Source organism: Vitis riparia, chromosome 5 (assembly GCF_004353265.1).
Source record: "Vitis riparia cultivar Riparia Gloire de Montpellier isolate 1030 chromosome 5, EGFV_Vit.rip_1.0, whole genome shotgun sequence".
In the NCBI taxonomy this organism is placed as follows: Eukaryota; Viridiplantae; Streptophyta; class Magnoliopsida; order Vitales; family Vitaceae; genus Vitis; species Vitis riparia.
Window position 1 is genome coordinate 8,415,543 of NC_048435.1, and position 27,012 is coordinate 8,442,554.

The 27,012-nt window shown below is 33.8% G+C and overlaps 2 protein-coding genes and 1 long non-coding RNA gene across 3 annotated transcripts; 2 read left to right on the plus strand and 1 right to left on the minus strand.

Annotated features, from left to right (window-relative positions):
• Nucleotides 1-2,368: 2,368 nt before the first annotated feature.
• LOC117914134 (glycine-rich cell wall structural protein) lies at nucleotides 2,369-3,950 on the plus strand. The gene has a single exon (XM_034829345.1). It carries the CDS (start codon nucleotides 2,443-2,445, stop codon nucleotides 3,784-3,786), a length of 1,344 nt encoding a protein of 447 aa, XP_034685236.1. The 5' UTR covers nucleotides 2,369-2,442; the 3' UTR covers nucleotides 3,787-3,950.
• Nucleotides 3,951-11,810: 7,860 nt separating this feature from the next.
• On the plus strand, nucleotides 11,811-17,673 carry LOC117914872 (protein NPGR2-like). The gene is given in 7 exon segments (XM_034830381.1): nucleotides 11,811-12,210; nucleotides 12,351-12,458; nucleotides 12,461-12,630; nucleotides 14,055-14,307; nucleotides 14,760-15,976; nucleotides 16,316-16,469; nucleotides 17,207-17,673. Coding segments are annotated over 6 exon segments (2,193 nt in total). The 5' UTR covers nucleotides 11,811-12,210; nucleotides 12,351-12,376; the 3' UTR covers nucleotides 17,524-17,673.
• A 4,195-nt stretch (nucleotides 17,674-21,868) lies between these two features.
• Nucleotides 21,869-26,589, minus strand: LOC117914175. Its single transcript, XR_004651233.1, has 2 exons — nucleotides 26,315-26,589; nucleotides 21,869-22,379 (listed from the first exon to the last, which is right to left on the minus strand). It is a non-coding gene; the product is annotated as an uncharacterized LOC117914175 (long non-coding RNA).
• Between the last annotated feature and the right edge of the window lie 423 nt (nucleotides 26,590-27,012).

A 27,012-nucleotide genomic window follows, 5' to 3' on the forward strand; every position in this document is an offset into this window, starting at 1 on the left:
TAATTTCAAATGTGGACGAGAAGTTATGAGTCTGTTTAACAATTACTTTTTAGAATAATTTTCTATTCTTTAAAATAAAAAAACCATAAAAACATGTTTAGTAATAAAAAACTGTTCCTTACAAGGTTTATTTTAAATAACATTTTTAATTATTTTATATTGTTTTTACTTGTTTTCAAAAATTATTTTAAAAAATAATTATATAAATATATTGAATAATTAAAAATAAAATACTAGATATAAAAATTATTTTTAAAACATATTTCAAAATATTAAAAATAGGATAAAAATATTTTAGGTCTTTAAATTGACTTTTATTCTATAAAATATTAAAAAACAATTTTTAACAGAATTATTTTCGGAAACAATTATCAAAGATAAAATTTAAGGTTAGGCAGATTGTCTTCTCCTTTACAACCAACAAACCTACCATAATACCGTTTTATATTTTTATAAGCTCAAGTTAAATCCAGAGAAGGATTTGATGCTGAGAAACTCAACATGCTAATTAATATTTGAAAAATCTTAATTCACACGTACCTTCTTTGTTTATGCATGTCTCCTTCTGACAAGCTGTTTGCACAGCCATAACGGGAAATGAATCATTTCAATCACCCAATAAATACATAACAGCCTGCCTAATTGGTGAATAGCCCGGTCCCAGTTCATCTAACCCAAGTCAGCACAACTCCAAATTGGACAATGTAGAAGACCCTATTCTGATCGGTTCGCTGCAGGAACCTGTTTTTATCAGTGGTCACGTTCAAATAACCATCAAATATAGCAATCATCATTAATTGGGTGGCTATATAAATCCAAGAAAGCCCATTTTAAGTGTCTCAATCAACCAAACGTGTTGCCCTTAGATAAAATATGGATAATTTCCAGCTAGCCAGTGAGTGCTGTTTGGTTTATGTGGTCTGAAAATATGCGAATTATTTTCAACATACAATCAATTCCCCATCTACCAAGCACATGGAACAGCCACAAGAAGACCCTACTACGCATTTTCCTCTTTAATGTTTTGTTATAATTAAAACCTGGGTTTTCATTTCCCCTTCCTCTTCATGGTGTGGCTGAAGCAGAACCCATGTGAAATGAAAACTAGGTTCGTTTATTAGAGGAAAGCTCTTTACGCAAGCCCATAAAGATTTGTCATGAAAAATGATTGTTGCCCACATGTCCTTTGTAATGCAGATTAAATGTCTGGGGCCAAGGTGCGGGTAATGATATATAAACTGGCAGTGCTTCAACAAGCAAGAAGTACCAGTCCCATGTCAGATTTAGAAATTTCTTAATTATGACATTAATTTCAGTGATAAATATATATGAATTGGCTCTGGAGATTATCATATGTGATTATTGTGTGTTCATATTTTACTTTTGTTAATAATTCAAGGCAAAATTAATAAATTTGTATAAAGGTTACTTCAAATCGATTTTATTTATTTTAATTAAAGATTAAATGATTTTGAAAAAGGATGAATCTTTTTAACTAATTTTAATTCTTTTTGAACTTTTTTTTAATGTATTTTTTATAGTAGAATAAAATATAATTAAGAAGATTATTTTCTTGTATATATATCCTCAAGATTACGTGCACTTTCAAGATTGCTTTGTTTGGGAAGCATGATCCAAGAGTTCTCACTTCTTCCCTCTTCCCTCAACTTACTGACAGCTTATGATAACCTTCTGCAGATAAAAACCCTCCATATTCACAAGGAGAACAGCACACCGTTCGATGCTTCTCCTGTATATCTAATGACAATATCCTACCATTTTTTTTTTCAAAAATATGAAAGATAAAGAATGTGTATATTTTGTCTTATATGTGAGATAATTTCTTTTCGAAGGATGAAAGTAAAGAAGGATATTAATGAAAAGGAAAACAATTAGATGGAAAAGAAATGATTCTATACGCACCTAGCAATATCTCCATTTTATTGGGTAGGTTTCGAAAATGGAGCTGTTGTTTTCCTTTTCTTTTTTCTTTTTAAAAAAGGAAAAAGAAGAAGAAGAAAGGAAATATATGCTTTTAGTTCAATTAATACAAGGGAGCCTTTCTTGTTCTGCATGCAACTCAGTGGTGTGGCAATTGGGGAAGAAACCCTGGCTAGGAACGTACACTCTGTCATGGTACAATTGATAGTAATGTTTGACGTAATCAAAACTTTGAAAGAGCTGAGCATGTGAGGTACTACAGCAAGTGTGAGATCTGTCCAATTGAATTGGGTGAACACGGTAAAGATAAAGCTTTGTAGCTAGTAGCACTGCGAGAGACGCGTGAAAATAATTGGGGAGGCTTATGCATTTAATGTGAAATTGAATGAGGTAACAGTTAGGGGTTGAGAGCATTGAATGCAGTAGAAGTGTTTGTATAAAAAAGAAGGGATATGAAAGGAGTTGTCACACACTCTTGGAAGTATAACTCCTAATACGACGATGGGGGGCGCTAAGGGAGTTGGTTTGATAGCTTTGATCATCTGTTTTCATGTGGTGTTAGTGAGCGTTGGTGCTAGAAATGTGGCCGATGAGGAGAAGAAGTTCTTCTCCCACGGTAAGGGAGGTGGGTTTGGTGGTGGTGGAGGGTTTGGGGGCGGAGGTGGTGCTGGCGGCGGCTTTGGAGGTGGTGGTGGCTTTGGAGGTGGTGGTGGCTTTGGAGGCGGTGCTGGCGGTGGTGGTGGACTTGGAGGTGGTGGTGGTGGTGGTGGTGGCTTTGGAGGTGGTGCTGGCGGTGGTGGTGGACTTGGTGGAGGCCACGGCATTGGTGGTGGAGCTGGTGGTGGTTTTGGGAAAGGTGGTGGACTAGGTGGAGGTGCTGGCGGGGGTTTTGGAAAGGGTGGTGGAGTAGGAGGTGGAGCTGGGGGTGGATTTGGGAAAGGTGGTGGGCTTGGCGGAGGCCACGGCATTGGTGGTGGAGCTGGTGGTGGTTTTGGGAAAGGTGGTGGGCTTGGCGGAGGCCATGGCATTGGTGGTGGAGCTGGTGGTGGTTATGGGAAAGGTGGTGGACTAGGTGGAGGTGCTGGCGGTGGTTTTGGAAAAGGTGGTGGAGTAGGAGGTGGAGCTGGGGGTGGATTTGGGAAAGGTGGCGGGCTTGGCGGAGGAGCTGGTGGTGGATTTGGCAAAGGTGGCGGTATAGGTGGAGGTGCCGGGGGAGGATTTGGTAAAGGTGGTGGAGTTGGTGGCGGTGCCGGTGGAGGATTTGGAAAGGGCGGAGGGATTGGAGGTGGTGCTGGCGGTGGGTTTGGAAAAGGTGGTGGAGTTGGAGGTGGCGCCGGCGGAGGATTTGGCAAGGGTGGAGGAATTGGTGGTGGGATTGGAAAAGGTGGAGGAGTTGGTGGCGGAGCCGGTGGTGGGTTTGGAAAAGGTGGCGGAGTTGGAGGAGGTGCCGGAGGTGGGTTTGGTAAAGGTGGAGGCATTGGTGGTGGTGCCGGAGGCGGATTCGGGAAAGGTGGGGGAATAGGAGGCGGGGCAGGTGGAGGAATCGGAAAGGGTGGTGGCATTGGAGGAGGTGCTGGTGGAGGCTTTGGCAAGGGTGGTGGGGGAGGCATTGGTGGTGGCGGAGGCTTCGGAAAAGGTGGCGGCATCGGTGGTGGTTTCGGAAAAGGCGGTGGCATTGGTGGTGGATTTGGTAAAGGCGGAGGCTTTGGTGGTGGAATCGGTGGGGGATTTGGCAAAGGTGGAGGAGTTGGAGGAGGCTCCGGAGGTGGGTTCGGTGGTGGATTCGGAGGTGGAGGTGGAGGTGGTGGTGGAGGTGGAGGTGGTGGAGGAATTGGACATCACTGAGCTTCACGTTGCATGAATTCCCGTACTAAGAAATGAGTCTCTCTTTGTATTCGCTAAACATATGTGTGTTATTATCCCTCCCGTGCATATTTTTGTTCAGTTAATCAATTAATCTCTATGATATATTCATATTAATAATAAATCAATTCATATTTCAGCAGCCTCCTTATTTATGGAATATCCTCATTATTAATTACTAATATTAGAATTTTGCAAAAAAAAAAAAAAAAAAAAAATTAAAATTGAAAAACAATTAATGGTTGGGTAAAATATTTCTCATATTGCAAGATATTCCATGTCACTAATTAAGAGCCCTACCTGTCAATCTTAAGCTAAATTGATACATTTTATTTTGTTTTTTAAAATTTTATATACTCATCCCTATTTTCTATTTTCAAAAAACAAAAAGTAACATTTAAGTTTTTAATTAAAATTTTTATATTTTTATTTTCCAAGATGCAATAAGTATTTTAGAAAATTAATTTATGTAAGAGGTGGATATAGTGGAAAACTTTAAATAATAAAAGCAGCGTGCATTTATCACATCACAAGAAAACAGATCCAGTACAGAAATTGAAAAATGAGTGAGACGTTTATTAATTGGGTTTGCAATAATAAATAAGGGACAGGCCTTCAGGATAAGTCAGCTAGAAAGTGAGACTTTTCTTACCACCTACTATTTAATGATCAGCAGTGCAATATAGTTTCTAACTCTTTTGTGTTCAAACACATTTTGTTGAGCCCATCTTCTCGGCCCTCTCTCTGGTTTATGGGTCATGGTGTGGTATATTTTGTAAAGTGTTTTCAATCCATGTGTGTATATACTGTCTGTCTATGGATATACGTGGGTGTCTTTGTATGACTGCACATCATTATGTGCATTTCAGGTTCAGGACTAGTGACAGCATCCTCCATTATTACTTCCTCCGGCCTTCAAAATGCTCTCTTTACTGGTTTGATCCAAAGACTCAATTTCAATACAGATGTGAGGAACCTAATTATAACAACTTTCCTGTGGTTTTCCCCCAAGAAAATCTATATTCTAATAGGAATGAAGAAGAAAACAATTGATCTGTGCCGTTGCTAACTCCATCAAAAGAAACCACCCACTTAAGAGCTCAGCAGATCCTTTCCAGGGAAGCCCAAACCCTTCCCAAAAGCTTTCATCTTTCTCTTTCTCTCCTCCCCACTATCGGACTCATCTCCTTGTCTGCATTTCCTCAGTATCTTTTTATTGTGCGGATGTTGATGGCTTTTTCTCTTTTTTGGTATGGATGTAGCACTACTTTTACGTACAACAAAAAAGGCTGCATAATCAAGAGGTGAGCACTCAGCGGGCCGCCATAGCTTTTGGGCTCGTTGCCAATTTGTTTGAAACGCTGAATCTTTCATTTCTTTGCAGTTCCTCCAAAGGGCAACCTATCAAGCAGCAGCCAGGTTAAGATCCTTCTTCTTTGCATATTCAGCCCCTTGCTTCATTTCGGATCAGTTTATCATAATGGATTCATTCTCAAGTTTCTGTTCATTTGGGGGAGTTTTGGGGCAAAATAACCTTGGTATTGGAAAAAAAAAGTTAATGTTAACCACTTTTTCCGATTTATATTCAAAATGAAAATTTTGTTGTCACGAAGGAGTCACTTCATTATTATCATTTTTTAATTTAAGTTGAAGTCGTAATTAATAAATATGAACTTCATTTTTGTACTGAAACCTCAATCGTCAAATGCAGCTTCAATTTTGAAATGAAACTTCAATTATCAAATGCGATATCAATTTTGGATTGAAATCTTAATTGTCAAATGCGATTTCATTGTTAAACTATAAAATTAAATTAAATAAAAAATATATTAAATTAAAATTTAATGTTAAAATTAAAAATATATACTTTAATAATAAATTTTTATATATTTAAAATGTTATTTCAATAAATATAAATTGATAAAAAATAATATTAAATTATTATTTTATTTATCAATAAATTAATAATCTTAAAATAATAAAATCATATCACATATAAGATATCCTCCTATGATATATGCATTTCCTATCCAAGAATATGTTAAGACAACCGCTCCTTTTACTACTTGAACGGTTTCTCACTCAATTCATGGGATTTAAAATATGGTAGTCTAAAAACTATTTAGAAATATATATGTCATTTTAACATATCTAGGAAGTCCCTTAAAGAGAGAACCTTGATTTATAGTGTACTTGATAGTAATTGTAAAAAAAATGTTTTTAATATTTCTAATATTTAAATAATAAAAATTTTCAAAGTATTAAAAATATTGAAATCGTTTCCTAAAATCACTATCAAATGAACTTTTAAATATTGAAGTTATGTTTTTGAAAGACAATTTTAAAATTAATTTAAAAATATCTATCCAAAAAATAACTTTTAATTTAATTTTTTTTCTAATTGTCATATATATTCGAAAATACTTTTTAAATTATTATATTTTCAAAAATAAAAATTATTGTATTTTCTCAATGTCCCCTCAGTTCGCATAATGGATTATCAACATATCCATCTATCAAATATGATACCATGCGTGACATTTTATACTTTGTTCTTGTCTTTATTGTAGTGGTATTGTTATTTCTCTATCTATACCTTGTTGAATGTTTAGAATTAAATAGTAATTTAACTTAAATGATTGTTTTTTGCTCCCTCTTATATATAATTTTCCAAGGAATTTAGTGTTAGCAGTTGCTTATATATATATATAAAACAAGAAAATTCCTACTAGGGAGAGGGGTATTGAGAAGTCCTAATTTTGAAGGCCCATGAAAAATGAATTAAAATCAAACTTCTAGTCTATGCCCTTAGGACCATGTTAATGTAGTATTGTTGTGCCAACAAAAACTTTAATGCAAACAACGTTAGATCAAGAATACAAAGATAAAATAATCACACATGGTATACGAGGTTTTAACATGATTGACTAATCATGTTTTCATCCATGGATAAAAGAGAATCTTTCCATTATGCCATAAAGAACATTACAAAGAATAGGACCAGATACAATTATTGAATTTTAAAAACATTCCATGTTTCCTCACTTCTTGTATCCATAGAGCATTTTCCGTTCTCCTTTACATCTCTGTCCACCTTATAAGCCCATCTCATCTCATGACTTTTTTCCCTCATGATCTAAAGTATTTATAGACATATTCTCAATAACTTTCTTTATTCTATAAGAAAATCTAATATAACAATGATATATCAAGTTAGAAAATATTCTATATGATATTATTTATAAAAAAAAAATTTACTAATTAGGAATTTGAGACACTTCTCAACAAATATAAAAGGCCAAGATATGGGGGGTTTTCTACCAAAGTAAAACAAATTTTAAAAAACTATTTACAAGAAATTATTTTAAAACTGTGATAATTTGGAATAAGTCAAATTTCACATGGAACTTGCTTTGGAAGAGACAAGATTAATGTAAAAATGTATCATTCTTTTGAAAAGGTGAATTTAGTAAAAAAAATGAACTTATCTTTTTAAAAGATGAGTTCTAAGTAAAAAAATAAACTCATCTTTTAAAAACAGGAGTTTGGAGTAAAAAATGAACTTGTCTTTTGAAAATATAAGTCCAATGTTAAAAAATGAATTCATCTTTTCAAAAAATGAGTTCATCATAGAATTAGATGAATTCTATTTAATACGAAAACAATTCACCTATATACAAAATAAACAATTTATATACACAAAGAATGAATATTCAACATGTAATCTATTCAAATCGGCTTAAATTTAGCTTATATACATAAATAAGTAACCTATATACACCAACAATTTGGCTTAACATGTAGTCTATTCAAATTAACCTAAATTTAACCTTCACACAAAGTTTACTTGAACATTTAGAATCACCTTGTATTAACCATCAAATCCAAAAAAATAAAAATAAAATAAAAAGGAAAAAAAACAAGGTTTGATATCAACAAATTAAATATAAGACATAAAAACAAAAATATCACGTGCCTGATGGAGGGACTCTCCTTATTTATGTTGAATATAAGCTAACACGTGCACTCCCTCATCCTTGACCTTAGCCTTTTGAGGCTCTACTAGAGCTGGAGTAGATATAGATAATGATAGGACTGATGTCGCTTGTTGATGATATGTTGAAGGGGTGCTACAAGGATGAATAGGTGTCTACCATGATGTCGATGGTTGATATTATATAAGAGTATACTCCTGAATAATAAGCATTACAGGAGTATAAGAATGTTGATGCTACTCTATAACTTGTCCTCTCCACCCCTAGCCTTTCCATCCTTTTCTCCTCCCTTTTGTCTTCTTCCTCCTCATGAAGATAGGTGTGAGACAACAATAATAGAGGGGTTAGCATGTAATTGACTCATCTCATTAATTTCTTGCAAGGTTCCATGAGTAATTGGAAATGTTTCTTCTTTGGTTGCCTTGATAGTTTGTGTATCCATTCAAAGTTGTTAGCCTACATGTCCAAAGTAGAAAAACTTGGTTACAATTGAAGAAAAACCAAAGATGAATGAATGAAAAAAATAGTATTCTTAAAATTACCATCATCTCATGAAAAAAATCATTTCGTAGAGATAAATCGACTTATGATTGAACTACCACCACATGTTAGGTTATTAATACGAAATAACTCTATATACCATCTCACAACCGACCACATGATCATAACTATGGCTTCATCTTTACATATTACTCAATGTCCAACTATTCAATCAAAATCATGTCAACCTCATAAGTCAATGCTATATAGTATAATGTTACGTACTATAATGCTATTATCATATAACTTTGATATATGTTATTTCATATCGAATTGGCATAGCACCTGGTTTAGCTTATGTCACTTGACAATATGGAAGCAAAAAAATGGTTAAATAGTACATCAATTGTTATTGCCAACAGTATAATGTTTACAAACGTCATCTAACCTTAGTATAACAAAGATAAATGTATACTAGGCAATGGTATATATGCGTGGATACCTCTATGATAAAGTAATATCATTTTAATTGAGATAATATGTAAGTAAAATTCGTTATGAGCGCTCTACAAGACTAGATAATCTTGTATATATTAGGTGCCTAATGAAAATAATGGGAATAGAAAACCATCATGACTAATGATATAGATGAAAAGTACCTCCAAACTTTTAGGGGTAATATGTGGAAATCTCTTCTAGAACCATAACTGCAATAATATAAGAGGGTCACTTATATTACATGCTTGAGGATGGGATGCTCAACACATCTCCTTAAAGAGCTAAGCTTAGCATGTAATACCTCTCAACTAATAACCCCAAAATTAAATAAAAGTGAAAGAAATAAGAGTTATATAAAGTTGTCATAATTGTTTGCAATAGATGTACACATACATATATATTTAACATTAAAAAAACACCAATTACAAAGATATCATAAAGGCAAAGTAGCCTAGTTGGCTAAGCAACATGTATTTTCCATAGTAGGGGCCCCACATTCTCCACTTTAAATTTTTTAATCAGATTGCCATGTGGCAAGGGAGGAGGCTTAGCTAAAAACTTGTCAAATTAATAGGAAAATTTGCTAAAAATCTTGACATATAAAAAAAAAACTAGCAATCCTATTGTTTGGGTTGAAATTTCTAACTAAATATCCTTTCAATGCATGTCAAAATGCAAAATTTTGCTGAGATGGTAGTGAAATTTCTTGAAACTTTATTTTTTGATTGTTTTTTTTTTTTTTTTACATATTAGATAAATATGAAATTTGATTTTTATGAGAATGAAAATTTTATTTTTATTATCATTTTTAATATAAAAATTCAAAAAAATGCAATGAATTTCTCATTTTCATTTTCTATCAAACATGTAAAACAAATAGTTTGTCTTTATTGGAAGGAATCAATTTAAACATGATATCACTACAAAACAATTTAAAAAGTTAGGTTTGTTTAGTAATGAAAACAAAAATAATTTATTAAAAATATTTCTTTTCTGAAAAACAATAATGATTTTGTTTACTCTCATGTTTGTGTTGATTATTTTGTGTATGGAATTTTCTGAAACACAAAACCGAATCCATTTTTACTATTGTTTTACCTTAGAACTTTTTAAATTATTATTTAAATTTTAAATAACTAAAACTTATTTAACAAGATTAATATATATATCAAAACTTTATTATTCTTCACACTTGACCAAAAAACTTACAACGGTCAACTAAAATTTCATTGAATAATTTGTGTTTTTTAATTTTTTATTTTATAAGAAGTGGCTATTTGGTAATCGTATTTTAAAACACTTTTTTTTTTTTTGTTCTTCATATTAAAAAAAAAAAACGTTTGATAATTAGAAAAGAGAAAACGGTTTTGTGGTCTTAAAAATAGAAAATATATTTTAATGGTTTTAAGTTATTTTTATTTATTTTTTGAATACTATTTAAAATAATAATATATAAATGTGGAGAATGATTAAAAATAAAATATTGAATATAAAAATTATTTTTAAAACATATTTAAAAATTAAAAAAATAAGTTAATAATATTTTAAGTTCCAAATAGATTTTTATTTTAGAAAACATCATTCAAGAAATATTTTTTTAAAAAAACATTTCTTAATAGCACCTTAACCTTAAAATTAAAGACTTTAATAATAAATTGACTTTTTAGCTAAAGAATATGTTGTTATATATAACCCCTAAATTAAATTCTTATTATCACATCATAATGGAATTGGGATGTTATTATTCTTACTATTGAATTTTGGGTCAAAATGGTTCAATTTGACTACAAAATATACTAGGTCATTTTTAAAACTTATATTTTAAAAAATAAAGTCTTAATTATCAATTGAAACTGGCCTCTAAAAACAAAGTTGTAATTGACAATTGAAGTTTCATCTTCCAATTTTAACTTAATTTTTTTTTAAAAAAATATTTTTTAAAGATATGACTTATACATAACAATAAAAGGATCGTTTTAAAAATATGTTTGTCAAAATGATCAAATTTAATATTTTTTTTCTCATAAAAGGACCGATTTTGACACAAAACTCATTATTACTATTTATTGTTATCTTAAAAAAATCTTTTTTTTTTTTCAAAATAATTATTAATATATTACCTAGATATTTTGTTACTATTTTTATAAGTCATCTAATTCTTTAATCATCTAGTTGAACCACCACTTTTATTTTCAATCTTTAATTTATCAAAATTTAACCTAAAAATTTCATTGTTGAGATGAACCCATTGAAGCCATTTTTCATCCAATCAAAAGATAATTTATATTAAAAAAAATTTAAAAACATAAAAATAATTTTAATTAAAAAAAACATAAATAAATATCAAAGATTCCAAAGAATAAAGTGTATGAATTGTCAAAAGATAAATGTTATTATTGAATGGAAAATTTCCCAAAAAAAAAAAAATTATTAGTAAAATTTTTTTTATCAACCCTCTTTAAAAAGACTATAAATAATATTTATTTAATAAATTCTTTCTTGAAAATGATTGAAAAAAACATGGAATTATGTTGGAAGAGGATATGATTTTAATTTTCCAAAAAGAAATCATTGAAAGGGTAAGGTTGTAGACCATAATGGCTGTGGTAAATTTCAAACAGGTGGTCCCAAGAAATTCCCTTCAATACTTTCAGCATTTTTTAAATATTAAATAATAATAACAATGATGTAAGCTTTGTTCCGAAGTCTCTTCTGTGCGTTCACACCCCTGAAGAAGCTATCAGAGTGTTAGATTTCGTATTTAATGCGCAAACTCCAGTTTTCAAACTGTTGAAATTTCAAACTGTTGAAAACTAAACCACTGAAGAAAATCCATACAAGTGCTATAAAATCCAAAAAGGAAAAAGAGTTCAAGCAAGCTTTGGATTCTTGGTGAACTAGAGCAATCAAGGGACCTAGTCTTGGTTGAATTGGAGAGAATGTATAGTGGTGTTGATGTCCTGTGGGCTCAGTCACTGCTTTTACCCATTAAAAGGTACTTTTATTAAAGTGTGATTTGATCTTTTATTTGGTTTTTCTTCCATGATGTTGAATGGGTCTGCTCTTCTTTTCACTTTGGTGGCCAAAATCATGTTTTTTGATGATTTATCATGTGGGTGGTGGTGAATTCATCTGGGCGTGGATAGATTTTTGTGGGTTGTTGAATCTTTTTTCCCCTCTTTTCGCACACGGGGTGTGACCATCATGGTTTTCAAGGGTAGTAGCTTGATGATGTTTGTGAATCAATGAAGTGGGGTTGCAGAATTGTATGTGGGTTGTCGATTTCAAGGGGTAATTGGGATGTTCCAATTCTGGATTTTAGGGTTTTAGGCTAGTTTCTTTTTTCTTTTTCTTTTTCCTTAAATCAAGTTGATTTGGAAGCTGGCATTAAATATTGATTAGCTTTTTGTACCAGCTTCATTTTCCTGACAAAGTAAGATGTTGAATCTTATTACCCAAGAATTTTGGGTACTTCTGTTGTGTTCCTGTTTTTTGAGTTGATTAACAGTGAGGGTGCTCTGTTTCTTTAGAGGACATTGATTTTTACCTGTTTTGTGGGTGTTGGTACTTCAGAAGAATTTTAAGTGCAAGAGAACGGTATGACAAGTAAGAATTGGATGAACAAGAGAGGATTCAGCATTAGAGGCAGGTTGAGGAAGATGATGAAGTGCATTTGTTCAGGGAGCAGTTAAGAGTGGATGAAATAATTCCTTCGTCGGAGTCTCTGGCGACCCGGGACTATTCTGCAAGTGGATACTCTTCTCGAGCTGGTGACAATGAAAGGAAGCCCGATACAAGCAACATTGAGGAAGCAGAGTCATCTCTTCGGGAAAGTGGTTTTTTGAACTATGAGGTCAGTTTGCCCATGTCTTACTTGCATCTCAATCTTTTTACATGATCATCATCTTAATGCCATGGATGAAGCCAAAATCTCATTCTTAAGGAAGGTACTATTAAATTTGTGTTTATCTTAACTGAATGCTTCTAACATAGGAAAGATATATTTCTGTGTCCGAATCTGTTCTCTTGCTTGATGGTGGAGCTTTTTCTTTTCTTAGATAAATTTAGATTGTTTTAGGGATTTATCTGGTGAAACATAGCTTTGATATTACAGTTACTTGGGTATAATGTTATTTGAAAGTGGCAGTGATGGGAGTGACTGAGATCATAGGTAACATCTCTAAATTTCAATTTCGCTCCTGAGCCACTGTTAAGGCTGTGCATTGAGCTAATAAACCAGATGTTTTCATCAATAATTTCATTGCTGTTCTGGATGGCAGTAACTCTCCAACAATTTCCTTGTCACTGTTGTAAGAACTCTTGATTTTCATGGATAAGCTAACTATCAAATTTTGGAAATCGATGAAAATGATATATATATTTTTTTTATAAGAGAAACTTAGAGAAAGATGGAATATCTTTGGAAACTATACTTGAAACTTAATTACATGTTAAGGGAGTTTTTAATGCTTGGTGACAAAAAATATTGCAGCGAACTATTTTGGGTGAAACAATTGATTTAGGTTTTTTAAGCTAAGTTGCTCGTCTACAGGCATATTAATGCTTGGTGACAAAAAATATTGCAGCAAACTATTTATGATGAAACAATTGAGGTAGGTTTCTTAAGCAAAGTTGCTTGTCTACAGGCATATATACATGTGATATGCTATGAATCAGGACAAGACCAATATATTTTTTCAGTGTCCAAGAAGGGGTATTATACTGAAAAAAAAAAATTTCAAACAATTACAAAGCCTGTGCTTGTAAAAATTTGTAAAGAATGAAGTCATTTGGTTATCATTTTGACCTTTTGTTAAAAAGGAAATTTTTGTAATTATTTATGCTTTTCTAGTTTTGCATTATGGCTGGTCTTTTTTCATATCCAAATTTCTATACTTGGACCAAGCCAATCCAGTATGCACTCTCTTTGTTCATAAGAACACAATACTTGTTACTGGTCATCCCTTACGACATTGTCTCTGGAGGATGATGGCTTATGCGCAGGAATTATCTGGAATTATATCTTTCAGATATCTAGTTTTCAGTTTAACCTGTCATCTTACACCCTGTTTAACTTATTTTTCATCTCAAAAATTTGATGAATGTGAAGAAATACCTGCTTGGGGAAGTTCCTATCATAGTTCATGTTGATTTCACCAAGATTGATATGGTACCTGTTAACTTTGTTGTTAGTTGTTGATTGTATTAGTGGTTGCTAAACTGTCATGTTCATTTCACTGTCTTGTCAAAAGGCTGACAGACCTTTGTAATTTCTAGGAAGCAAGAGCTTTATTAGGAAGGCTTGAGTATCAAAAAGGAAATATAGAAGCGGCTCTTCATGTATTTGAAGGAATAGACATTGCCGCTGTAACTCCCAAGATGAAGCTCTCCATTGCTAGAAGGTGCGAACTGCACAGACGCCGTTCACAAAGTGAGGCTATCCCACCTATGTCCATGCATGCTGTTAGTTTACTTATTGAAGCAATTTTCCTCAAGGCAAAATCACTGCAGGCTCTTGGGAGATTTGGAGGTGCTTTTCCACCTTGTTTAATTTTTTTTCTTTGATCCATTCTTTGTTTGTATTTTTCTTGCCTTTGACCTCCTTTTTTAATGCTTTTGAATGGATTAAAGCAATCATAAAGATCATCAACTTTTTAATGCTTTTGAAAGCATTACTCTTTTTGAAGGGTGCCAGACATATGAGCCCCTCATTGCTCTTTTTTGGTTAATTACAAATTTGTGTGTGAAAGACAGCAACTAGCATAATCCTTCTGTTTTTGGTTATTTTTAGAAAATAATTCTTTCTCCGTTGAAATTTCTTCATATGTTACGTTTATTCTAATCCTCTCTCTCTCTCTCTCTCGTAGCACACACAAAATGAACAAGAAAATGTTAGACAAACTAGGAAAAGAGTTTCTGATGATAATATTCCTTTAAATCCATCATAGCGTAGCTAAGCTTTCTTGTAATTGGTTCTTGCAGAAGCTGCTCAATCATGCAAAGTTATTCTGGACACTGTTGAATCTGCATTACCTGAAGGCTTGCCTGAGAACTTTGGTACTGATTGTAAATTGCTGGAGACTCTGAACAAGGCTGTTGAGTTGCTTCCTGAGCTTTGGAAACTTGCTGGTTCTCCCCAAGAAGCAATCCTGTCATATCGGCAGGCCCTCCTCCATAATTGGAATCTTGACATGGAAACCACAACAAAGATAGAAAAGGAATTTGCAATATTTCTTCTGTATAGTGGTAGTGATGCAAGTCCTCCAAATCTTCGTTCCCAGATGGAAGGCTCCTTTGTACCAAGGAACAATATAGAAGAGGCTATTCTTCTGTTAATGATTCTGCTAAGAAAGTTTGTTCTCAAAAGAATTGCATGGGACCCATCAATCATCGATCACCTTTCATTTGCTTTGTCTGTTTCAGGTGAGTTAAGGACTCTTGCCCATCAGGTTGAACTCTTGCTTCCTGGAATCATGGAAAGAAAAGAAAGATTTAGCACTTTAGCTCTTTGCTACCATGGGGAAGGTGAGGATATGGTTGCTTTGAATCTGTTGAGGAACTTGTTGAATAACAGAGATAACCCAGACTGCATACTAGAATTATTGCTGGCTTCAAAAATTTGTGGGGAGAATGTTGATTGCACAGATGAAGGGACAGATTATGCTCACAAAGCACTTTCCAAGTTACAAGGAAGATGCAAACAGATGGCAAGTGTTGCCAATTGCTTACTCGGTGTTTCATTATCTGCTAAATCAAGATCTTCTCCCTCTGATTATGATAGGATTCTGAGACAGTATGAGGCACTTGAGGCACTAGAAACTGCTGAAAGAACAATGATAGATAGGGATCCGAATGTTGTATTCCATCTTAGTCTAGAAAATGCTGAACAGAGAAAGTTGGATGCTGCACTTCATTATGCAAGGCAGCTGTTGAAAATTGAGGCTGGGTCTAGTGTTAAAGGGTGGATCCTTTTGGCTAGAATATTGTCTGCTCAAAAACAGTTTGAAGATGCTGAGTGTGTAATTAATGCTGCTATGGATCAGACTGGGAAGTGGGATCAAGGAGAATTGTTGCGTACTAAAGCTAAACTCCAGATTGCACAGGGCCGTTTAAAGAATGCAATAGAGACCTATACTCATCTTCTTGCTGTTCTTCAAGTTCGGAATAAAAACTTTAGAGTTGGGAAGCAACTTCTGAAGGTATGGTGTTTGGTTTTGGATAAATATTGGGCCAGTTTTTATTGCATGAGAAATAGGGAAAACCCATGTTAGTGTTCTTGGAAATGACAATCCAGTATTTCTTTTTATATCATTGAGATTATATGTTTTTTGTAATTGGTCAAAGATGATCAATGTTCAAACCGAAGTAGTCAAGTTATCAAATTTGATTATTTTTTGCAGTTTACTGAGATTACTGATCTGAGAAAAAAAAATTGGAGCTTTTCATCAGAAATAAAAGGAAAAGAATTTAACTCTGTATTCAGTTGAGATTCAAGAGAGTTGTTTGGTCCATTACTTTCTTTACATTGTTTTTTGCAGAACAGGGCAAACCATCACAGAAGGTTGGAAATGGAAACATGGCATGATCTAGCTAATGTATACACAAGCTTGTCACAGTGGCGGGATGCTGAGGTCTGTCTTTCAAAATCAAAGGCTATTGGTTCTCATTCTGCATCTAGATGGCATTCAACAGGTATACAAAAGTGACACTAGCCTTTATCCCCTGCATATTATTCTTATGAAAATTGTGGTGGTAGCTTCTTATTCTTTTATGGTGTTCTGGATGCTCCTTCTCCTTGGAAACTTAGGATCTCAGAAAATTTGTTGAAATTTTTTTGTTCTTTTTTCTCTTCTGAAATTAAAGCTTCATTTGGATGATGAAAAGTATTTGGGAGAGTAAAAAATATAGGAAGGTACTCAAATTCTCTTGTTTGGCTTGGGAAGCACAAAGAATATCAAATATAATTAAAATTATGTAAAATCTTATATATTTTCAAATTCTTCTCTCTTTATTTTATAGAAGAGGAAACAAGAGAAATAAATTTGGATAAACTTGTAAGGAAACTTTATTAATATTAAACCTATATTTTATTCTCCTTCACTGTTTTTCCTTTTTATTTTCCCCTTCATTTTCTTTTCCTCCTGCTTTCCCTCAAACTTTCCAAAATCCAAATGGACGATATATAAGCTTTTCCCATTTGAGGGATTTCTTTTCTTTTCCTTTTCCTTTTTGGTTTTGTGTTTTGAAAGCTGTAAATCAATTCACTTTCTGGGGTTGCCATCATTGCTCACCTTTCATCTGATGTTTTCTTCTGTTTGTCTGATACCGGAATCCAAAAAGCTTGAAAGTTTTCACTTAGAAGTTGTGTTTAGAAGTAAATGAAAACTGAAGCTTAACTTAGACCTGAACCCTGGTGGTGATTTTGATAGGTTTACTGTGTGAGGCTAAGGGACTTCACAAAGAGGCATTGAAATCATTCGGGAAAGCTTTGGATGTTGAACCATCCCATGTCCCAAGCTTGATCTCCACAGCAACTGTTCTGAGAAAGCTGAGCGACCAATCATTACCAGCTGTGAGAAGCTTTCTGACTGATGCTCTCCGTATCGACAGAACAAACCCTTCTGCATGGTACAATCTTGGGTTGGTATGCAAAGCTGAGATGGGTGCATCGGCAGTGGAAGCTACCGAATGTTTTGAGGCTGCAGCATTTCTTCAAGAAACTGCACCAGTTGAACCCTTCAGATGATATCTCTATGCACCATTTTCTCCATAGATTCATGAATGTAAATTATTTCATGGAAATGTGTTTCTCAACTCTCTCTTTAATTTTGACAGTTCAAAATGTATTCAAATAAGAAGCGTAAAAAGGAAAAGAAATTTCCACTTCTAATTTTCATATGGGCCTGCAATTCACATGGGTTATGGGCATAAACAATGTTTAACCATGGGGTTGACATCATATGGAGTTACTAATTTTAATCTTTTTTTTTTTTTTTAAAGTTTAAATCGATAAAATATTAAAAAAATAAAATAAAAAGAAATCTACAAGTAGTTAGAAAAGAACAAGATTGAGATTGGGATTGGGAATGAGAAAGCTGGGTAGGGAATAATTCAAACATGTCATAATTACTATAAGAATTTTGTCGGCTTTCAATCACGGGCACGTGAAAATGAATGGAAGTCAATCAATTAAAAAAAGGAGCATTTGAAAAGGACATATAACTTATAATAAAAGCATCCACACCGTTGGACATGGCATGTAATTTAATATGAACAGACCAAAGAACAGTTAAACAAATGAGCACAGAAAAAAAGAAACAATTATAAACAAATTGTTCAAGGCTGTATATATGAGGAGTTCTTTTACAGAGCTGAAAGTAAATGGGCAAATAGGTTCTTTCGTATCTCTAGCCAATAGCAAACGAGATCGAGTAGGTAGCTCATAGCGTCCGATTTGTTGTATAAAGAGAGAGAGAGAGAGGATAGGATGTAGACGAAGACAAAGAGAAAGAAGTAAGGTCATGCTTTACCTTAACCTTTACTTTATTTAATAAAAGGTTTGCCTTCGACTGTTTTCAGCTTTGTCATTCAAATTTGCTCTTAGAAAGGTAACCACCTTATCGAATTATTTCACATTAGTAAAGCAAGGAATAGAAGTAGTGGTCATCGGACTTTCTTTAACAAGGATAGATCGAAAAAAGGAGCAACTTGTAGAGGAATTTGATCTTTGGTTTATCCTATAATAGGCTCATAGCCAACCCGAGAATTCACTCTTTGTTGAGATGAGACGGTTGGGATGAAGCTTTCCCACAGAGCAAGAGAAGAGGGGATTCGGCTCTTTGAAGGACAACTGCTATTAAATCCGCACTTTGAGAGTCCCTTGCACATGAATACATTATTACAGAAGGAGCTATACTGTGATAAGACATTGGAGGAAAGTTCTTTCTCCTTGTAAATTACTTGATATTTTCCCCTGTGTTCTTTTTTAGTCCTAAACTATTTTCTTGAAATACTATCATCTCTAAATTATGTTGTAATATCAAATAAACTTTTCTTTTAAAATTTATGGTTAGAATTTGATAAAAAAAAATTCATATGTATAATGAATCTTTATATGATATGTTTAGATGTCTTTAATTTGTCTACTCCTTTCTTATTCATTATTTTTTTTTCAATGGAAAGTCTTAATAAAATCATTTGTTGGATATTTGGATATATTGTAGGATTGATATTATTTAGAAAATAAAAAGGTTTATGGGTTAATTCAAAATAGGATGATTTTTGTTAATTTCCCAAAAAAAAATTAAGCCTGCCCAAATTAAAACTAGTCCAATTTGCTTCAATTTTAAAAGAAAATCATAATTTATGAAAATGTGACTTTGGAGAGTTTAAAACCACGTAAATAGGGCTTGTAAAGGCTTTACTTTAAAGTGTTTAGTTTTTAATTTTCTTAATATTAAAAATTTGTAATGTTTTAAATATAAACTAATATTTTAAAAATGATTTAATTGTGAAGTCTTGTCAATCCAACTTAAAATACCTAAGAAGAGAAGTGAATTGAGTATCGATCAATTTTAATACATCCAAACCCTTTATGGTGCCAATGATAAAATAAGTAATATATGAAGTCGATGTAGATTAAAATAGAGCAAGAAAGAGAGATACAAACAATGTTTTATAATAGTTCAATGTAATCTCGACCCACATCCTATCTCTTTAAGCTCTAAAACCAAGTTAAGTGTTCCACTAATCTTCCAAAATTCAATCACCTTTACACTTATTCTTGATTTGAAGGAACCACCTATAATACACAACATTACAACAACCTAGCAACAAGTTGTAGCTCAAGAATTACAATGATAAGCTAGGATTAAAAAGGGTGCACTAAGGTGTGTAAGTTTTTTTGTTCAATTTGTACTAAAAAAAAATAATGTGATAGCTTCTTGGATAGATGAATAGTAAATTCATCAATGAGCTCTCTTAGTAATAAATGAAATTTGAAATACTTATATATGAGATGCATTGGGAAACTAGTGGCTGAGTTGAAGTTTTTTCCTCAAATTCATTTTCATCTAATTTTTAAAAGAAAAAAAAAAGTAGTTTAAGATCAATTTGAAAGTATAAGGTGCCTTAAAACATATGAAGCATAGGGAATCCCTAGATTACTCCATTCTCAACCGTAGATTGATTATATATATATATATATTAGGACTAATTTAGGTTTGTTTTATCTCAACTTTGGATGTTCTTGTATCGAATCCTATCGATGAAGATGTGTTGTATGCATGGTAGATCTCGCAAACCAAGAGTCTTTTGCCCGATGGCTCTTTTTTTGGATCCTGACATAGGAGGGGTGAAGTCCTCTCAATGAGTTGATGGTTAAGGCTCTCTTCTCTCTAAAGAATGGAATGAAGTGTAACCCTAAATCCCTAAAGGAGGGGTTTATACATGTTCCATTGACTCAAGTGATTTGAACCCATCTTAGACTTGGGCCACTTAATCCAGCCCATTTGGATCTTAATTGATTAATTTGTGTTATTATGCTCTAATAAATCAATTAGTTCAATCAAGAAAGATCATTCACAAACTCTTATGCGACTTTACATATTTACCAGAATGCCCTTATACACACATGTAAATAAAAAACACAAGTAACCCTTAAAAATTGTGCAACCATGGAACATGAGCTCAAGAGGATACCACTAGAACCCATAGAAAAAATACAAGCTCCCTCAAAACTTAATTTTGAAATTGACTCGATATCTCATTACAAATAATTAACTGCATTAGACTTAACAAAAGAAAAAATGAGAAAAGAAAACCTCTGTAACATAACTTTATTTCTTAAAAAAAAAAAAAAAAAATTATTACGGGGAATTCACCCCAACAACGAGATATTTATTCCATCTACCAGTGAAGCAAACCTCAGATACCTTGGGCTTGCCCTTCTTTCCTACAACACTTAAATACTAGGAATGCCGGAGCTCTAGACCCTTGGCTACCAAAAGGCCACTACAGTTGAGGCACACCCCAGCAGGACCTTTGCAACTCGACATTAAGAGCATATCATGTGTCTCCCTGAAATTGAATTAATCCATTGTGTTTTATACAACATTTAAAAATGTAGTTGATAATAATATGGAAAGGAGACACCATTGTCAACCAAAGAAAATGGAGAATATCAATGGTTAGAATCTAAAATGTTCTAGATAAAACATGAATAACACATTATAAGGCTCATTCTTAATCCTGTACAGACAAAACAGACTCACCCCAATTTCAATTAGGCAAACAAATATTTACACATAAAACAACAAGCTACATTATCAATCACTCCAACCACAATCAGTAATACAATTTTATAATCAATAAACAGTTTTACTACAAAACACATGACCAAACCAGCTATAAGATATTTTGGGGTTCAATTCATTTAGCTTCATTTTAGGCAATTGGATCAGAAAGAAATTCAACAAAATTTGGGACAAAATTGCTAATTTGGTTCCTCCTTGAGATTTAGTTGCAAAGAAATTTAAAACAGTTCCTCTTCCCTGTATTTTAATGGATTGCAAGCATTGTAGAGTGGTGGCTTCATACCAGTGCAGCAAAAACCCCTTGGTGGGGTTTGTACTAAAAATCAAATTTCAGAAATTGTTCTTTGAGAAATCCTGGTTGTTGAGTTACCAACTTTCCTAAAAGCTAAAGTTGTTAGAATTTAAGTTCACAATATATATCATTCTTTGAGGCCAACCCACTCATGTGGTGGAGAAACAAATAAGCAAGCAGACAAATCACATAGAAAATAGATGAGGAAGGACTCAAACAAGAGATTTGTAGTTGATTAGAGCTTTGATACCATGTTACACTACCAACATTCCTAAAAGTGTAAACTGGTACAATTTTCTCCCACGGTGTATATCATGCTCTAACAATGGTCAAACAGGCCTACTGAATGATCATGCTTGCATAACCATGAAGCAAAATGAATTTGGTTCTTTGCCAATCTCCGAATTAACAACCAAAATTGGTTTTTGAAAGTCTAAGAAATATCAGTCAAAACAAAGGGCCGGTGACAACCAAAGAGCACCAACTTCCCCTAATTGCCTCTTCAATAAGATTTATTTAAAGCAAAACTACACAAGTACAAATTCAATTAGACAAGAGTTCAATCAACCAGCTGACAACACCCAAACTATTTTGGGTCACCTTTCAAGTTTTGAGATTATTCTAAAACACTCTTTGAATTAATGGCAATTTCCTAGGAGGCTAGTCGGTAACAGAAGGGAATGCCAAGAATGTTAGCCAAAACTAGTTCGCAGCCGGGAAAACCTGCGCTATTGGTTAGGCAGTATAATCAGCAATCAAGAAGTAATACTTCTAGAATCCCACAGACTTGGAAAGGGTCTAGACAAAGAGCATGACAGGCCAATTTTGATACAGGGGGCAACATTGATACCACCAACTTGATTTCTATTTCTACTTTTTCATCTTCCTCAAACTACCCTAGCTCTTGTAGGATAGAATTCAGACAGCTCAGGAAATGGGTGCAAACCAGAATGCAGCACCTTCACGGGGAACTTCAGTTCCACACACTTGGGACACCTGCAAACAGCAGGAAAAAAAAAATCAGAATATTGGACACAGATTAGAGCACAAGAGACCTGACTATTTTCAGGGAACAAAACAAATAATACTCAACAAGATGGTGTTTAATATGAAATGAGATATTACACAATGTCATTTGGATTCTTGAATGATAGCCAAAAAGCAAAAAAAAATATAGATCAGTTGCCTCATCTCAGAAACCTAGCCATACCTTAATATGCAATTTCATTCCGAATAACACTAAAGTGTACACCAGGACAATATTTCTAATGATGGATGTAAAATGGTCCCTCATCCTTAAATTCTAGTATGTATCTCACATTCTGTTTTGTTGTTTTTATATGTAAGCAACAATAGAAAAATATCAAAAAGCATCAAAGAAAGTGCAACCCTGCAGAGGAAGGAAGAATGTGAATCCCCAAAAACAACTAGGTAACTGGAAAGGAATACAATCTAGAAACCCAAAAACACAGAGATAACCAAATTTAACAATGAATTCCCATGACCTGCTTCTATTATTAGAAGCAGATTCCACCGTCAAATATAAAGGAAATATGGACCATTTCCTTCATCTTTCTTGCAGGTAAATCAACACCTTAAAAAATTATCCTATTTTTTTCCCTTTGGGATGTAGTTTGCTGTTCATAAACCTGTCCCTGGCCACTATAAAAAGATTTCTTTTGCCACATAGAAAGAACTTCCATCATTGAGTGAAGGAGGACACATACTAAACAAAACAAGAATCAAAGAACCAGTAATGATAAATTGACTCTTTTGCACATGCCAAACCAGTTTGCAATGGCCCTCTCCTAGCTTCAGTTGATCCATAGTGAGAATCGTTTCTCACATTGTTGCCCAAAGTTAGAAAGCCATTTTTGGAAGGAGTTAGCATTTCCCAAATTTCTTCTGATGGAAATTTGCTTCACCCCCTTAGATATAATCCTACAAAAGATTCGAATGCATATTTTCCATTTTTCTCCCAAATCCAAACTATAGCATCTACTCTCACTTGTCCACAACAAACCAGTATATTTGATTCATGAATAAATCAACCACCTCCAATTCTAGACATGAAAATTTCTAATGAACATCACAATCCAGCTTCCTGTCCACACCTGAAAATTCTCCGCTGTGACATCTCCATTTTGCACAATCCTGGAAAGCTCTATGAAACTAGTTTTTCAAAGGGTAACTACTGCATCAACAATCATGCCATAACCTTACTCTTTGACCCTCTCCCAAAATAAACTAATAAGCTTTCAAAAATTTGTCCCACCCCCCCCCCCCCCCCCCTAATATACTTTTCCAAAGCTCCTCTGTAAGAAATGCTTTACTAAGCAAAGGCCAACTTCTAATACCCAATCCCATACTTTTCTTTGGATGTTTATCAGATAACATGTCTGTTAATCTCATGTTTTATCTCATTTTAAGAAAATAACCAAGACTGTTAACTTCAAAAAAATATGAATCTCTCAATTTTCAACCATTAATGATCCATATTTCTGCTGTCAATATGATCTTCTTTACACATGCCAATATTGCAGAATACAAGCAATGACTTAAAGGGTGAGCTAGGCCCCTTTAAAGGCTATTACACCTTGAGACTGGCCTAAAAGCAAAACTTCATGAATTAGCCTTGAGACTACAGTCATGGTACAAGGTAATTGGGGCTTGCCACCTTGAGGTCATAGCATCAAGGCTGTTGAGGCTTAAACCTTAAATATTTAAATGGTTTTAATGAGTTTGAGGTTTTTGTGAGCTTTTGATATATGTTTTATAAGTGGCTTAAACCTAATATTCAATGGGATTTAATGGGTTTTTCTGCTTTTGCGGGATTTTGGTATACATTATATAAGTATTATTTTTTTTAAAAAAATTTATCAGAATATAAGCATTATTTTAATTTGAGATAAAGTTTTTTTTTTTTTTTTTGATAAGCAAACACAGAATTCATTAACAGAAGGCTAAAGAGCCCCGAAGTATACAGGACATATACAAGGCAGCTAAGGCCTTACAAGCAAAAAGGCCAAAAACAAACCACCCCTTAACTAGAGGCAAGCCACTCCAGGAAACCTAAAAGGGAATGCGGCTCCTCTTCCATATACAATTTAGCCCAACCCCAAATATTACATACAAAAGAATATTTAAACCTCTGAATTGCTAACTCCCCCTCCCCCCCTAAATGCTAGTCTATTCCTTTCCTTCCAAACCATCCAAAAAATATATAACGGAATGAAATTCCAAAACTTTTTCCTTTTTTTCCCCACAAAAGCACCCCTCCAACTATATAAAACCTCCTTTACAGTATTAGGGAACACCCACTTGACCCCAACTAAACCCAACACTAAGTCCCAAAGTACTCTGGCCACTGTACAATGAATAAAGATGTGATTCACACTTTCCTCTTCGCAAGCACACAAAAAACACCGATTAGGGAGCTGCCATCCTCTCTTTTGGAGCCTATCAAGAGTCAAAATCTTTCCCCAAGTCGCTTCCAATTTGAGATAAAGTTTTTACAAAACAAAAGCTTAGTTATCTTCTAATTACCTTTTAAAAGGAGGAGAAGAAAAACAGAGAGAGAGAGAGATTCAGAAGAAGACAGAGGTGTTGTTGGCTATTATAGTGGTTGGATTCATATATAGTCACTACCTTGGAAAAATACCACCATAATTAATGGATGAAGAATTGGTAGACATTAGTACCCATAGGAGGATAATAGAGCAATTAGATATGATCATGGTTCCTTAGAAGATCCTATGGGTGATAGTGATGGTAATTTTGCAGAATATAATCTATGATTATAGTTCCTTCAAAGCTTAGGCCTTGTTTTGCCTGGAGGTTTACTGTTTACACCTTGCTTCATAGGGAAAAACGCCTCAAGACCATTTTCTTTACCCCTTTAAAACATTGTGGGAAATATGCATAATGATCAGCAGCATCCAATTAGGAATCCATGCAAAATTAACGTTCATACATTAACCTAGACTCCCATAACCCAACAGAGTCTTTAACCCTAGCGGGATGCAAATGAGGAGACATGTAGGTGTCTGAAGGACCTATGACTATGAAATAAGTTGGTAATGTACTGACCCTTGCTGATGGTTTATAACTCCCAATGCAATAGCCAAAATGAGAAAATTCTAGGTAATCATCACTAGATATACACTTCACAGAGCCTAATCACTAGTTCCAACTGTAAAAAGGAGGAATAATTAACCTCATACAATATGAATGCCATTGCAGCAAAGTTATACAAGAGCCGTATAAACCCTGCGGTATCTCACTGTCTCTTTGGCATGTTCCGATTATGTGTGTTACAAAATTTTCTAACAGGAACATGATTTTTTTTTTTTTTTTGTGGTGTGGCGAGGCAGGGCGGGGCGGGGAAATGAATACACCCGCATCATTAAATTTGAAAATTTTGTTTCAGGAGCATTGTCTGCATATGCACAGAGGCAACCAGCCATGTGGCCATGCGCATGTCAATTTTATTTTATTTTTCATTTATTTATTTATTTTTGCATTGTGGGCACCTGAAAGCAACAAAAATAAACGTATATACTGGTACAGAAAATTTTGGAAGTGGGTATAAAACTTAATCCGAAATAATCATATAAATTGATGCCAAGTAAATACAACGCATATAAACAAATCAAGAACCATACAAGATGTCATCTTGCAAATAATTCAGGAATTATTCTATTAAACTCGACAAAAATATAGGGGAAAACACTCGTAAATCGAAACGTAAACTTAGCCCTAATTTGGTCAGCAATTTTGAAACACTTTATTTCTCTTCATTTTACGAGTTAAAATCATTTGCAAGACCTCGGATTCAAGAATCAAGAGAAAAGCGCATCCAAAATGCGGACAAAAAAAATTGACGTCGTAAAAGCGAAATCTAAAATAGAAGAGAGAGTTCGATCGCATACTGCAGATTCGCAGGCTTTCCACATCGAACACAGGACGATATGGATTCAGTAGCACTCATTGGACCAAGCCCTCGAGCGAAATGAAGAAGGATCGTCAGATGTATTGACCAAAAAAGAGGTCAAGATTATCGATTTTGTAATCCGATTGAGTAGATTCCAACAGTTGTGAAACTGAGAGTGGCTTCGATTGAAGAGAGAGTATGGTAGGGTTTGCCGAGAAATGGAGACAATGGTGGTGGCGGAGGAGGAAGCCACTTAACCGAAGGGAAAAGAAAAGCTAGAAAATTACAATTTTGACCTCGAGGTTGAGCTCCGTCTTAAATACATGGTCTTTTTTCAGATTTAAATTTTGATTTTTTTTTTCTTTTTAGGAAAAATATGTTTGTTTTTGCATTTTGGTGGTTGTATTTTTATGTTTTTACTTTTTGAAATATGCTAATAATGCTTAAAATTTTGAGAAAATGAAAAAAATATATATATTGGAATGAAACATATTTAAAATAAAATTAGGGCTGATTTGGGGGCCTTTTTTTTAGAAAAATGTTTTTAAAAACTCCACCAAACAAGTTCTTAAAATGGGTTTTTGAAAATGAAATATGTTGTCATGTCAATTAAAATCATTATCATTAATTTTAATAGGGTTCAAAATTGTCTAGAAATAAACCTGATTTAGGACGGTTTCTTTAATAAAACTGACT

Coding starts and splice junctions, on each gene's coding strand:
- LOC117914134 (XM_034829345.1), top strand. CDS start 2,443: ATGGGGGGCGCTAAGGGAGTTGGTTTGATAGCTTTGATCATCTGTTTT.